At 36.9% G+C, this 15,933-nt stretch overlaps 1 protein-coding gene across 3 annotated transcripts in view; it reads right to left on the reverse strand.

Annotated features, from left to right (window-relative positions):
- The window catches only part of LOC139969399 (fibrinogen-like protein A), a 75,974-nt gene that overhangs the window by 45,774 nt on the left and 14,267 nt on the right, over nt 1-15,933 (reverse strand). The window contains exons 7-8 of one of the 3 annotated variants that reach the window (XR_011793714.1): nt 12,055-15,762; nt 11,533-12,001 (exon numbers count right to left, since the gene is read on the reverse strand). Coding sequence is in view for 1 of the 3 variants with exons in the window: in XM_071974328.1 (XP_071830429.1) it covers nt 15,491-15,762 (272 nt within the window). In the remaining 2 variants the exon portion in view is untranslated. Of the gene's footprint in view, nt 1-11,532; nt 15,763-15,933 lie in introns of those variants that run through there. The other 2 variants (XR_011793713.1, XM_071974328.1) reach the window with 2 other exon arrangements.

A 15,933-nucleotide genomic window follows, 5' to 3' on the forward strand; every position in this document is an offset into this window, starting at 1 on the left:
GAGATGCATGGAAGGTAACAAGCCGTGTGCCATGACTCCAACTACGCATGCGCAAAGCAAAAACGCGAATAACGCTTTACAACGCACTGATTCGTTGTTGTCTGTGTGTTTTGTTAACATCAGTAATAATCATTAATTGCAAAAAATATATATTGCGTTGCCTTTATAAAATCCGTTATGTGTGCCAAGCAAGTCACTCACCTAGAAACAAATTCTCTGTTATATATATTCCCAAATACAAACGTTGTACACACTATGTTGTATATTCCTATGTATAAACGTTATACTCACTCTGTTGTATATTCCAAGGTATAAAACATTATACTCATGCTATTGTATATTCCTAGGTATACAACATTGTACTCATTCTGTTGTATATTCCTATGTACAAAACATTGTTCTCACTCTGTTGTATATTCCTACGTATGACACATTGTACTCACTCTGTTGTACATTCCTACGTATGACACATTGTACTCACTCTGTTGTATATTCCTAAGTACAAAACGTTGTACTCACTCTGTTGTATATTCCTAGGTAAAAAACGTTGTACTCACTCTGTTGTATATTCCTACGTATGACACATTGTACTCACTCTGTTGTATATTCCTACGTATGACACATTGTACTCACTCTGTTGTATATTCCTAGGTACAAAACGTTGTACTCACTCTGATGTATATATAGCTACAAAACGTTGTACTCACTCTGTTGTATATTCCTAAGTGTAAAACGTTGTACTCACTGTGCTTGCATTTGAATTGATCTGCGCATAGGACACGCTCATGCGCAGTTGGACTCATGTCTTTGCTGAATAAGGCACAAAAAGCATTGCCGTCCTGCAGAGCTACGGAGGACTCAGAATATAAGTAAGGGTAGAGATTGGGGTACAGGGCTGATCAGGCTGACAAATTCAGTAGGATTCAACATTCCGCTGACAAGGTAAACGAGGATGGTCCAATGCAACAATGGGTGTCCGAGGAAGAAATACAGCTAAAGACTAGCCAAAATGTTAGGAAAAGTTGATAAAGTTTCAAACTCAACGGCAGGCAGAAGGAGGCAAACTTTCATAAACAATAGTAGGCCTAGTATAGATGGGTAGAATCGACTGTTGACAAGTTGGCCGTCTTTTATTCAAAAGTAGTTCAATTGTTGTTATCCCTGACTTTGTAGCGTCAGCAAAGAGGGGTTGGACGGGGCCAGAGGATGGAGGAGGGGGGGGGGGGCTTCTCCAACTCCATCGCCAGTTGGGCTTTAGTCGGGGAATTGTTTTCCTTTCAATATCAAAAGTATTTATCACAACACACTTGCGCTTAGACATAATTGATGGTTTTGGAAATAATGGATGAATTCCATGAGCATGTTCATGAACATATAGCCAAAGGCGAGGGATGTATTACATCAGTATTTTCATGAATACAGCCAAAGCCGAGAGATAAATCAAACTTTTCTCGACACGTGGTTGTGGTCAATAAAAGATCGGAAGGAAAAGTTTCATAACAGAATATAATTTCTGCTTCATCAGTATAGATATCGCTGTATATGGTGCTCAATGAAACCGGCTAATGATGCAGTAATCGTTGCAAAACGCTCTCTGAATTATTTTGTTGACTATACTTTCGAAAGGGTCAAAGGTTAGCTAAAGTAGTGTTAGCATCGACTTTGGTAATATTTCTTTCCAAGTTAATGGAGAAAGGAAACTTTGAAGAAAAAGAGTATTGGAATTTCATGTTGTATGTAATTACCAATATGAATGTTTATGGTTCTGTTATATACACCACAGCAAACATCAATTTTCGTGCATTTCGCATATTAATATTTCCAGAAAACAACATGAAGGATGACAATTAAAATAGGAACAATGCAAATGTTTTAGCAACAAGGACTTTGTGAGAGGGAGGTGAGGGGTTGAGAACGAGAAACCCATAATTGTTTTATTGCATAGGTACTCGTTACGGTATTCAATCAATATTCATATACACCCCTGTCCCGTGCTATACATCGTGCTGTCACTGACATCAAGATAAGCTATACAAAACTGTTTAGTCACGAAATTGCAAACGCAAGCAACATATTAAGTAGGACGTGAGGCTACGTCACACATAACGAAGGATTTATATTAGATTTTATAAGATATGTGCAATCACACAGTAGTATTAGCCTATTACACAGACGCTGGTGAATTTTAAATAACAAAGATTACTATGGAAGTATAATTGGTAAATAAATATGAATATTCATACGAACATCAACATCATTATAAACAATCACCTTCTAATGGATTCTCGTCGCTCTACCTGAACTTTATCTTCATCCAGCCGAACTACTTCTAAAGCAAACCTGGACACTATCCGCCTAGCACTAAGGTAACTCAAGAAATAAGCAGAAACTCTCCCCCCGACTCTCCAAGTCCAGAAAGAAGTTAATTGAATTAAGAAACTATAGTATGCATTATGTTCATATTTATACTTTGTTCTGCCATGTAAATAGCTTATTAAATGCTTTAAACTTACTTCCATCCTTGTGTTCTCCGTTTTATGCCACGTGATCTGTTCTCCACATTAAGTATGAGAACGGTCACGTAACAATATATATATATATATATATATATATATATATATATATATATATATATATATATATATATATACATGATAATTTCAAAATCATAATTTCAAAGGTTCAAATTAGGAGCGTTTCAAATAAAAGAGAAGGCAAAAAAAGAATAAAGATCCATTTATAGGCAATATAAAAAAGAGACGCAAACTTGTTCACTTCTTGGGTATGAGTATATGTGTGGTGGTAGGGGGGGTAGGGGGTTAATTAATCAACTCCTTTAACCACTGGCAGACAGACTATACAGATAATCCAAATATACAATTGATCAATATATAACATGTATGTGCGGTACAACCTAAACAGTCGAACATTCTTCAACTTTGTTTCGAATGTTGCAAAATATTATACCAATTTGCATCTTAAGACACTAAATTTACCAGAATTTCTCAAAGTGGGAGGAGCTACTCACCCCTTCATAACATTATAGCCCCACCCCCCACCTTGAATTGTCAAAAGGTTCTTGTACTCCTTTTAGTGTGCCCTCAAATATTATCTTTTATACTCAACCCATTTAATTATTATTATTATATCATAAACGTTTGTTATTTCGAACTGTTTGTCTTGGTTTTTTTTTACTCAATGATCTTCTTTGTTTAGTGTTTGCTTATACATGATTAAACATGTCATTATTATTTATTGTATACGGGAGCCAAACCAGAAAAGCTATGCTTATTTTTGGTTCCCTCTACCATTCAGATACTGTATTGCTTTATTTCGATTTCTTTATTGTTAACTTTCACATTATTTGTTATATAGTAGGTATGTAGGTATATTTTTGTTTTTGAATTGGTAAAAATAAATCAATCAAATCAAACTGTACAAATATTGTGTCTGCGTCCTGATCTAAAAGAATATCGAAAGGTCCAATTGTGTATGTAATTATATGGGTTTGCTTCAAAGCTCAATTGTGTTAAACGTTCCCAAAAGTAAAACATCATTGACGTTTTAACTATTCGACTTTTCTCTTTGAGTCGCTCGCGAAAGTCTAACTTGACATTTAGATGTCTAAATGAGGAAATGTCCTTCAAAGGGGAACCAACAGGTGACATTTTAAGGTCCTTGTGGCAAATTAAATGCGTCAAACAAGTACCCCGTCACAGATTTGATTTTGTATGGGGGGGGGGGTTGCTGGCTTAGGCAGAAGTCAAACCAGTGCTCAGGAAAGTACTACGTTTGTCTTTACACCAGGTCCGCATAGGACCCATTGTTTTGTAAAGAATTCGGGAAGGGAGGGGTTGCCCTGTAATACCTAGAAGTAGTCTCGCAGCATGGCACTTGGGTTAAAACGGTGGATCATAGTTGGTTTTCGTGGACAGGTTCTCTTTTAGGTGACTTGGGCGAACACCCCCTGATTTTTGCTATGTGAGAAGCTCCCGCCTTTCCCAGAAGAAGTCTGGGTTGTACCCTTGACCAGAAGTAGAAAACCATAGACGAACAAATACATCCCTTGCGGTATTTTGACAAGTAGCGACAATCTGAGGACGCTATTTCACTGAAACTTCTTTTTCGTTTAGTTGTGGGTTTATATTGAGGCGCTATAAAGAATTGTTCTTCAATCTCGCCATCTAAATCTTGCACAGGACCAAACCAAGAGTTTTGACATTACGTGGTTACATGTATGTATGTATTCATCTTGTTTCAACTTTGAAGCCGTTAAATAGAGATTGCGCAGGGTTTACGTTCCCCGCTGATTGATCGAACAGTCAACGACTGTTTCATGGTAACCTTATTATTTTGGAGCGAGAAGTGAGGCAACTTCAGAATGGTGTGTGCCTGTGTGTATGGCAAGCCAATTGCTCAATAAATCGAAAAACATGGATTATCGGTCGAAAAACCATGTTTATCGACCGATAAACCATGTTTTTCAATCGAAAAACCATGTTAATCGACCGATAAACATGGATTTTCGGTTGATAAACACGGTTTATCTGCGAGAATCTAAGTTTATCGCTTGAAAAACATGGATTATCGCTGATAAACATGGTTTTTCAGCCGAAAAACAAGGTTTATCGCGATAAACCATGTTTATCTGTCGAAAACATGGTTTATCTCTCAATGACCCCTATTTAACCCTAACTGCACTGGGGGCGACAGTGATGATAGCCGATTCAGAAGATTAAGTAATCATAATTGTTATGTACGTCAAAGCAAACAGACTTTTAATTTGTCCCAAGTTAGAGTATTTGTATCCTATTTAAACTAATGTTTTTGTACACAAGTCAATGTAAAAATTAAAAATATTTCTGTGACGTCATCACAAATTGTTACATTACTCATCCTACAGGGGTCCTATATGGACAAAAGAGGTGTCAAAATGTGTGCAAGACGTGGGGAAAATTCATGCTAGAATCTAGTTCATATCTCAAACCAAAATCCGTGGCAAAAAATGTCATAATGCTCCCCCAGTGCAGTTAGGGTTAAATAGGGGGTCCTTTAGAGACCCTAATACTCCCCCCCCCCCCCCCACCACAGTGTTACCACATCCAATATACAAGGCTTAATTAACTAACTGGGTTTAAATTTTGAGGTTAATAAGGGTTTGTTTTATCTTATTTGTGAAAAGAATGTACTTTTTGGTATTTTTTCCTTAAAAATGAACCACCCCCCGAAAAAAAACCTTTTCGGGAGGTGCGTTCAGGATTTTGGCTTTTTAATCAAAATATTCTTATTCCTTATGAAAATTAGGGTTTAGAAAAAAAAAAACACATTTTATCCTATTTGTGTGTAAATGTAACCTCTGGTATTTACCTTAAAAAATGACCCGCCCACCCCCCCCCCCCCAGAAAGAACCCCCTTTTCGAGGAGTGCGTTCAGGATTTGGGCTTTTTACCAAAGATATTCTTATTACTTATGAGATTCTGGTCTAGAAACATCACATGAGATAAATCCTCCTTCCGGGTCATACCTGATTCATTCATAGCCTGGTCTAAGAGGATTGGGAATTTGATACTCTCTCCTCTCTATTAGGCAAAGGCGCCAACGCAGAATTTATCAGGAGATACAACCCTGAGCACACCACGAACAGTCTCACACCGGTAACAGGGGCCATATTTCGTTGTTCCTAATTATGGATAGGGCCGGGACCTAACGAAGTCTAGGTACGGCTCGCCCACATGCGGCTTCTGAACCAAAGATTTATCATATATATACTAACATAACATGTAGAGTTTTGGAAGTAGTTCCGGTAAATTCGGTCGCCAAATATAAAAACATGATACATCGCCGAAAAACTATGCTTATCGGTCGATAGACATGGTATATCGCCGATAAATATGGATTTTCGAGAGATAAACTTGGATTATCGAAAAAAAAACTTGGAATATCTAATGAAAATCCCTGTTTATCGTTCGATAAACCATGTTTCTCAGAAAAACCATGTTTATCTGCCGATAATCATGGTTTTTCGGTGACAAACCATGTTTATCGGTCGATGAACAAGGTTTTTCGGTCGATAAACATGGTTTTTCGAGTGATAAACAGGGTCAAGGCTTGATATTTAATTTCTTAGATTATGAAATTTACACTACTTCATCTTCACAACAAGTCAGAATACCCCCTCGAGACTCCCAAAATGACCCATGTATGCTGAATACTCTAAATATGTCTCGTTTAACGTTACAAGTTTCTACAAATATCATGGAAACTAAGACTTTGGTCCTACGTCGTTTCTCTTTTTTTCAAAATCAACAGAATGACTGTCTAGAAATAAACCATGTTTGACTAAATTTTGAACCTGAGACAAATTTGCAAAATTAATTCTTTGGCTGTGAAAATTTAAAGAAACACCCATTTCGTTACTACCAATTGTCCAATGAAACAGACCAGTTAAGCTGTCACAAGATGTAAACATAACAAAATGTAACTTTGCAAACTACTGCAGTAAGACTAAATAGGTAACTCTTTTTTCACTTTCACAGGTATGATTTATTCTGTTCTAATTAAGTGTTAATTAATGTTCTGTTGTTCTGCATATGAAAAAGCAACACCACTGAAAGACATTGAACACCATGTCATAGATAATTTGTTCTAACATGTTCTTATATGTTCTAAGCAGTCATAAAATTTGTTTATTTCCTATTGAGCTTTGTGCTGGATCTGAGCAACTTAACTTATTATAGCCTAATTCTGTCATACCACATGCGACACATTCATTATATATATATATATAAAATATATATATATATATATATTTATATAACATATATTAAATGATAAAAAGTAAGATTTTAGCAACAGCTGACATGTAGCCTACTTTACTACTCTATTCGGTTTTTCACGATTCTTCGAAAATGTCATGAAAGTTTTCACTGAATAAAAAATCGCACCCTAAAACCATTTTATCGCAGAGTACACTTGTGTAATACAATAAAAGAAATATATCAATCATATACATGCATGATATACATGCATGCAACAGAGCAAAGATAAATAAAATAATAGGATGATAAGAGAAGGTTGAAAAGAGGCAGAGTCGTCAGTGTGTATACTAATTAATCTTTTAAGCAATCAATAAAACGATGCTTTATAGAGATTCAAAATGATACATGAGGGATTGCTAAAGATGATTAAGAATATGATATGCGAACACTCATCCGTTGACAATATATCCGTTATATCATTATAGATATAGTTCAGGGTAAAAACAAAATCACACCTGCTTATAGTACACTGAGAGGGCAATGGAAAGAAAAGCTGTATTTTGAGCTGCATATAGTGCTAAATGGATTTTGTTAGATTCTGACCAAGTCTCAGTTTAGTTGCACATAATTTGTTACCCCATAATGTCTCACTAAGTAATCGGTATGGTTGCCACGTCACCGGTGAATCGATCACATCACCGTAGAATCGGACACAGCATCGCACAGTCGATCACAACAACGTACACTCGATCACATCACAGTGCAGTCGATCACGTCACCGTAGAATCGATCACATCACCGTACAATCGACCACAACCCTACACAATCGATCACAGCACCGTACAATCGACCACATCACAGTACAATCAAACACATCACCGTTCAATTGATCACAACACCGTGCAATCGATCACATCACAGTACGATCGATCACAACACCATACAATCGAACACATCACAGTACAATTGATCACATCACAGTACAATCGATCACATCACAGTACAATCGATCACACCACTGTACAATCGATCACAACACCGTACAATCGATCGCATTGCCATGTGTGTGTGTGTGAGGGTCTGCATTTCCATGTTAATCTGTAAATGAAATTGATTCCGCTTTAACTTTTCATTTTTAATGTATGAAAAGCCCGTTCTGTTTTGTGAGTGTATTTAAATATCATTATTATAATTTTTGTTAATGATTATGTTTATATAGTTGGAGCATTAAACTCTGTTGAACCGCGTTTGATTTTTATGACACGTACGGGGTTTTAGTACGGTAATAAAGAGTTTGTGAGGCTTATTATATATTCTCTTTAAAAATTGGATTTCTTTTTAATATCGTGTACCATGTTAAAAACGTGATATTTGTGCTATTATCAGAAGCAATTACCACACCGCTGAGAATTAATATTTACTTTATGATAACGAGAGCTTGTTCTTAATGATTTTGAACGATAAGATGAGCCTATAAAACCTGTGATGAAACTTTTATGAGATATGAAAGACTACTCTTGTATATGTTCATGGATTGACAACTATATGATATAGTATAAAGGAAGTAATATCCAAAGATTAATCACTAATTCGTATATAGACGTTGCGTCTATTTTGGTTCACTAGTTGGTACAAAAATCCAATGTTTGTTAGATATTTATTCCACTTATTGGATGACTTCATGGTTACCAACGAAAAACCCATTGTGACATAAACCAGTAGAGTTTGAGAAAGGAGATTTCACAAATATTTTCTTGTGGAGTTTGTAATGCTGTCAGAGCTCAACCGTTGTATAATAACTGTTCAAATAATATGCTTAAAAAAAAACGTGCAAAAGTGCTCCTTTTCATAAATTTTAGCGCAATTTTCTTAATGACAACAATTTCCCCAGTGGCGTACTAAAAGGGTGAAGGTGCGGGTCCGCCCGGATACCAATCAGGGAGGTGCTTTGCTACAGCCCCATGCCCCCCCCCAAGTCCTTACTGTTTTTTTTTTAAATCATTGTGTAATCCGATAGCGCCTTTTGCATTTAAGCCACCTTACATGAAACAAATTTTTCTCAAAATGGAGGGGAAGGTCTTAGACACCTCCCCCAGGACGGCATTCCCGGCACAGGGTGACAAAAGGAAGAATCCGCCATGGGTGTCAGCTATTCTGGGAAGGCACTGGATTTACCATATATATATATAGTTTCTTTTCTTGTCCCTTTATGTTCTGTAGGCTATGAGTCAAAAGGTTATACCGACCAACAACAGTTCATGTTCCCGTTGGCACAATGGATGTACACGTAATCATGCAAGGTATAAGGCCCATTGCACCATTTCTTTTCTATTTACCCGTTGTGATAAATCTGGTATCAATGGAGGCGTTAACGTTGGTCAAGACGATAATGAAGTGAGGGCCAGAGAGGGGAAGGGGATATGGTGACTGACCAGTCGTCCAACCGGAGATGGGCACAGAGCAATAGGGGGGGGGGGGGGTGGTGGAGGCTATTAGCCGCCAAATAAATCCGATATTAAGCAAGTGCAGTACAACTTGTTCCATAGTTCTACCTACGCGTGTTGTTATCACTAAGAGAGTAAACGAAGTAAATTAAACGTCTACAAGCTTTAAATGCATAAAAGAATATATTTTTTTAGCTCCACTCACATTCAAGCAGGTTTTGTTATATTTAAGGATGAATTTAGTCTTAATACGTCATATCGACTGTCCAAAAATAGGAATGAGTTGAGTGCCGGCAATGTTTCTGTATATAGTCGGGTTTGCGAGATATCAATCTTTAAAGTATGCTCAAGTCCTGGAATGCTCCTTTAAGGATAAGTCGATGATGACGTCAGTTCCACAGTGTAGGCCTGAATGTTAATCCATTGTTTAACAAGAGCACAACATGCGCTATGGTTTCTTGCTTAGTGGAATATTAAAGTGGTGTATGTCCTCACCCAACATATTAATATTTATGTCCACGTATACCAGATATTAACCAACAACTGTATTCCATGTTTGGATATAATCTGATTTAAGGTTTTGGCGTTATTAAGAATTTAAAAATTTGTCCCCTCCCCAAATACTTGGGCCCAATAAAATTTGCGTCCAAATGGCCCCTAATATATTTGGCCCAAATAATGTGGCTAAAAGATTTAATTGCCCCCCCCCCCCACCGACATTGAATCCCAAAAACTGTGGGCCCCAAAATATTGGGCCCCACAAATTCGTGCCGGAATGCATTTGAGGTGAAAATAAAACATTTGGGCCCACTCAGCCCAAGAATGGGCTCAGGAGTTTTTGGGACCCAGATGGCCTACATGTACCAGCTATTAACCAACAAAGGTCGCAAGTTATTACAATGTAAAGTCGTACGTTTGACCCCATAACCTCATTAATATTCATAAGGTCAGCGCCAAAAACGATAGGGCACACCTCACTATAATACATCCACATAAATCCAACACTCCGTTGTTGGGTTATCGTGAATCAAAGCAAGTGTAACAGACGCACACACACGCTAACCCGACTGCATAGGTTTATTTGCTTCCAGCAAGAAACCAAAAATGGCAATAACTCAACCAAAACATTGTTCCTGTAACTTCATATGAACAGCAGAGCACCATTGGTCGACATTAAACACTATTTGTCATTGATAAACTGTTAATGTACTGTCAATAAACATTTCAATATTCCAGGCCATAGGTCTTGGTTTCCTATTGAGTAGGGTGTTGCTTCTGGGAAACTAAACCAATGGATAGTGTGTTAAACTAAGTAGGCCAGCCTCTTTAATTGATAGGCCTCGGATGTTCCGAGGGTTGTTTCTCGATTCTGGGGTGATAACAGATTTGTTTAGCGATCTATATATCAAAATTAACTTGGTGCTCTCAGTCAACCTTCAAGTTGTTTTCTGATGTTCACGCTCATTAAATATTATGTCTCTTCGTAATGATCTCGTTAATGACTGTAAAACTGATAGTTGGAAAATATTGAATCAGTAGGCCTTATACATTTACGACAAAGTTGTATTTCAGAACTTGGGATTAATCTCGACACTTTGTCTTGGGAGAGGATGCAAGGGGTGGGGGTGGGGGTGAGGTATGGGCAGTCTCGTAAATAGGTCAGTGCAGCTGGTGTGGACTCATTTTGCCAGGGCCCTATGGTATGACCGATAACCGCCTGAAAATAAGTGTTTAAAATCATAATATTTATTAGTTTTCTTAAATAATGTTCATTCGTAAATTTCTCACACAATAACTATCAAATTGGGAATAAAAACCAAAACCTGTCCTGAACAGAGAAAGCCTGATAGTGCCATATCTAGATGTCAAAAGGTGACAAGTTCGAAAACTCAGCCAAAACCAAACTATGACTGGGCTTAGTTGAATGCAGACTCTCCTCTGGGGAGTTGGGGGAGGGTGGAGAGGGGGGGGGGATTGATTGCATATCACCTATTTATATCTGGCTATGTTTCTGGTCGAGTTGGCATAATACAGAGTTGTAATGAGACACTTCTTCCTAAGTACAAGTAATTATCAGTGATTTTCCTGGCACCAGTTTAATCATTGACTCAAGTCACTGTGTTAGTTCTATGGGGGATATTGTTTTACATTCTTCTTGGATTCGCTAACTACCTGATATTTTAGTGACTTGAGTATTGTTGTTTAAAACACTGGCGTAATGACCGCAGTTTTGCCCAGGGGTCTAGGTCATGGGTCAGCCTGCCCCTGATGATGACTCCCGGATATGGATGGAACGAGTGACCAAAGAACATGGAGAGAACTAGAATTGATAGTTATTACGCTATGTTTATTCGATGAATCTTGCACTAAGTAACACATAGATAAATACATATATATATATCTATACAATGGAGATTATAGTATCTTAAATGAAAAAAAATGCTGCACAGTGAAGCATAAACAACTGCTTTAAAGCCTGGGTTGTATATACAGCACACTGATGGACAATATAGTGAAGATATACATGCTGCAGATGTGACCATTAAACCAACAATGAAACAATATGGTGAATTCTCATTCTAAACAAACAAATATATTATCACTAGTCTTATATCCTTTACATAAACCAACCAATGTAATCAGTTTACCAACTTCACATAAAATCATTACCCAACTGATATAATCATAAACTGTTTACCTATCTTACATAATCACCATTATCATATACATGTATCATAAACTGTTTACATCCCTTCCGTAATCATCCTCACCAAACTGATGTAATCATAAACTGTTTACCTCCTTTCTATATAATCATCCTTACCAAACTGATGTAATCATAAACTGTTTACCTCCATTCTGTATAATTATCCTTACCAAACTGATGTAGGCATAAACTGTTTACCAATCTTATGTTATCATCCTTACCAAACTGATGTAATCATAAACTGTTTACCTCCCTTCTATATAATCATCTTTACCAAACTATGTAATCATAAACTGTTTACCAATCTCACATGATCACCATTATCATAAACATGTAATCATAAACTGTTTACCTCCATTCCGTAATCATCCTTATCAAACTGATGAAATCATAAACTGTTTTCCTTCTTTCTGTATAACCATCCTCACCAAACTGATATAATCATAAAATGTTTACAAATCTTATGTAATCATCCTTACCAAACTGATAAAATCATAAACTATTTACCTCCTTTCTGTATAATCATCATTACCAAACTGATGTAATCATAAACTGTTTACCAATCTTACATAATCACCATTATCATATACATATAATCATAAACTGTTAACCTCCCTTACGTAATCATCCTTATCAAACTGATGTAATCATAAACTGTTTACCTCCCTTCTGTATAATCATCCTTACCGAACTGATGTAATCATAAACTGTTTACCAATCTTATGTAATCCTTACCAAACTGATGTAATCATTAACTGTTTACCTCCCTTCTGTATAATCATCTTTACCAAACTGATGTAATCATAAACTGTTTACCTCCTTTCTATATAATCATCCTTACCAAACTGATGTAATCATAAACTGTTTTCCAATCTGATGTAATCATCCTTACCAAACTGATGTAAACATAAACTGTCTACCTCCTTTCTGTATAACCATCCTCGCCAAACTGATGTAATGATAAACTGTTTACCTCCTTTCTATATAATCATCCTTACCAAACTGATGTAATCATAAACTGTTTACCAATCTTATGTAATCCTTACCAAACTGATGTAATCATAAACTGTATACCTCCTTTCTGTATAATCATCTTTACCAAACTGATGTAATCATAAACTGTTTACCTCCTTTCTATATAATCATCCTTACCAAACTGATGTAATCATAAACTGTTTACCAATCTGATGTAATCATCCTTACCAAACTGATGTAAACATAAACTGTCTACCTCCTTTCTGTATAACCATCCTCGCCAAACTGATGTAAACATAAACTGTTTACCTCCTTCCTGCATAACCATCCTTACCAAACTGATGTAATCATAAACTGTTTACCTCCCTTCTGTATAATCATCCTTACCAAACTGATGTAATCATAAACTGTTTACCTCCTTTCTATATAATCATCATTACCAAACTGATGTAATCATTAACTGTTTACCTCCTTTCTGTATAATCATCTTTACCAAACTGTTGTTATCATAATCTGTTTACCAATCATATTTAATCATCCTTAGAAAACTGATGTAATCATAAACTGTTTACCAATCTGATGTTATCATCCTAACCAAACTGATGTAATCATAAACTGTTTACCTCCCTTCTGTATAACTATCCTTACCAAACTGATGTAATCATGAACTGTTTACCTCCCTTCTGTATAATCATCTTTACCAAACTGATGTAATCATAAACTGTTTACCTCCTTTCTATATAATCATCCTTACCAAACTGATGTAATCATAAACTGTTTACCAATCTGATGTAATCATCCTTACCAAACTGATGTAATCATAAACTGTATACCTCCTTTCTGTATAATCATCCTTACCAAATTGATGTAATCATAAACTGTTTACCTCCCTTCTGTATAATCATCTTTACCAAACTGATGTAATCATAAACTGTTTACCAATCTTATGTACAACCTAAAAAGCCTTATAATTATTGCCTGCTTACCGTGTTTACACAAATTAACATTGAGCTAATCTCAACATCACCTATACAGATGGTTACCATTAATTCATTATCATACCTACCCATCCAGTTTGACTTTATCACGATTAAGAGGTTACTTCTCAATGGGGGGCGGGCTTTCCAGCTAGTGGCGGAGCGTCCATACAGTCAGGGGGCGGATCCCCCCCCCCCCGACAGACTGCTGGCGCCCTTTCAGCTTTTTACCACTTTTTACTTATTCGCGATTATTGCCTTTTTATTGCGCTCTCATCTACCTATTGACATTTGTCACAGTTTGTTGGTGTAATTTGGCGATGACACCTATTTATTCTTCGTTTATCTGCAAATTAGCCAGGCCCGGAAAGGGTCATTTCAGGCGATCAAGGTAGTATGTTTACTCAAAAAAAATCTGTACGCTACGCACCAACCTGTGGTGGCGCTCCGCTTAGATAGTGTCGAAAGCGCCCCTGCAGACCATTCTCGCCCCTCCTGACCAATACCCCTAGCTCCGCCACTGTCTCCAGCTATCCCCCAGATCCAACAGAGGGTGCTGTCACAAGATCTTACCTAGTTTCTTGAACCTGACAAGCTGTAGTCTCAGACCGTATATCACATTGGTACTGTGAGCTAATCACAAATAGAATATATATACAACTTACTTTCTAATTATTGTAGACAGGTTTTTGAAACATATTTTCGAAGTTAGAAGTCAAACTAATTACTTCAAACACCTTAATTTGTGCATTTTAAATCCTTTTTTATTTAACCTTGAACTAGTCAATTTCCAAGCATGTGTGTATCCAAGCTTATCTGGTGAGTGCGACCGTGTTACCTTGATTCAGGAATAATATCACAGCCCCCTTTATCAGAATGCTAGAGAGCCCCTTCCTCTGCTGGAAAGTCTCTACCAATCAATTCTCAATAAATATCAAACACGCATATGTACATAGTAATTCAAATGGAATACATAGAGTCACTTAGATAATTTAATAAATTCTGTGTACAACAGTGTTATGCAATCTAATGTTTGGGTAAACTATGCATAAAGGCTAGGATAATATTACAGTGCATTTGATTCAGCAACACCTTTTAAGATGAAACTTTTTGTGAGAAATGCATGTTGAGAATTCCAATAGGTTATCCCACCCATCCCGTGGTATGGTTTACTACTCTTATTGAGAACACGTATCTGAACTCATACCTGTGCACACAATATTAGTATATATATTATTTCAGGACTGAAAACAATACATAAAGAATGTGTGTGTCTGCACTTGTTTTGTATCCTGGCTGAGGGCTTGGACAAAGAAATTGCGAGTCCTCAGACGTGAAGAATCACCAGGTCCTCAGACAAATTCTATTGTTAATATGGATATTGTTAAGATTAGGTAGGGTACGTGGACTTAAAGAGTGTAAAAACAATGGGGTCCTCGGTCTGAATGTAAAACACACCTGGGTGAGTCTGTGTCTGTTTAGAGTAGTTTTGAGGAGCTGGGGGGGGGGGAGGAAATTTGGGTTATCTGTAATATTTCTGTTTGCTGATATGGATGATATATTTGCTGAACTCCAGTGTGTTTGTTAGTTTTGATCCTCTTATCAAGTACTTAATGGAAAGAACCGTATCTAGACAGGTCTTATCTTCATTTCTGTGTATTTGATGTTATAATGACCTCCAGGTAGAAAATACCACTGTATGCTTGATAGAGCATCATCTGCTGCCATGTAGTCACCATTGAGGTTAGATTCTGCACAGTTCTTGTACCACCAGGCACCATGCCTACTAATAGCACAGTTAGTACTGCCAACTGCTTTATCATTGTCCCTGTCAAAGGTACTGAAGGCAGAGTTACGATGAGTACTCAAAGCATAACCACCAGGGGCACCTCCATCTGTGTCTGTGAATTAAACAAGTACAGATATTCCATTAAACTACAATCAATCACAATTAAGGGACCTATCACAATATAGATACATTAAACAATTGGTAAATATGATTGGATGTATGTTGAATCTGGGCAGTTCCGTAAACTCGGACGTACATTTCGTATAGTTTATTGGTTCATATC

This window comes from Apostichopus japonicus, chromosome 7 (genome assembly GCF_037975245.1).
Source record: "Apostichopus japonicus isolate 1M-3 chromosome 7, ASM3797524v1, whole genome shotgun sequence".
In the NCBI taxonomy this organism is placed as follows: domain Eukaryota; kingdom Metazoa; phylum Echinodermata; class Holothuroidea; order Aspidochirotida; family Stichopodidae; genus Apostichopus; species Apostichopus japonicus.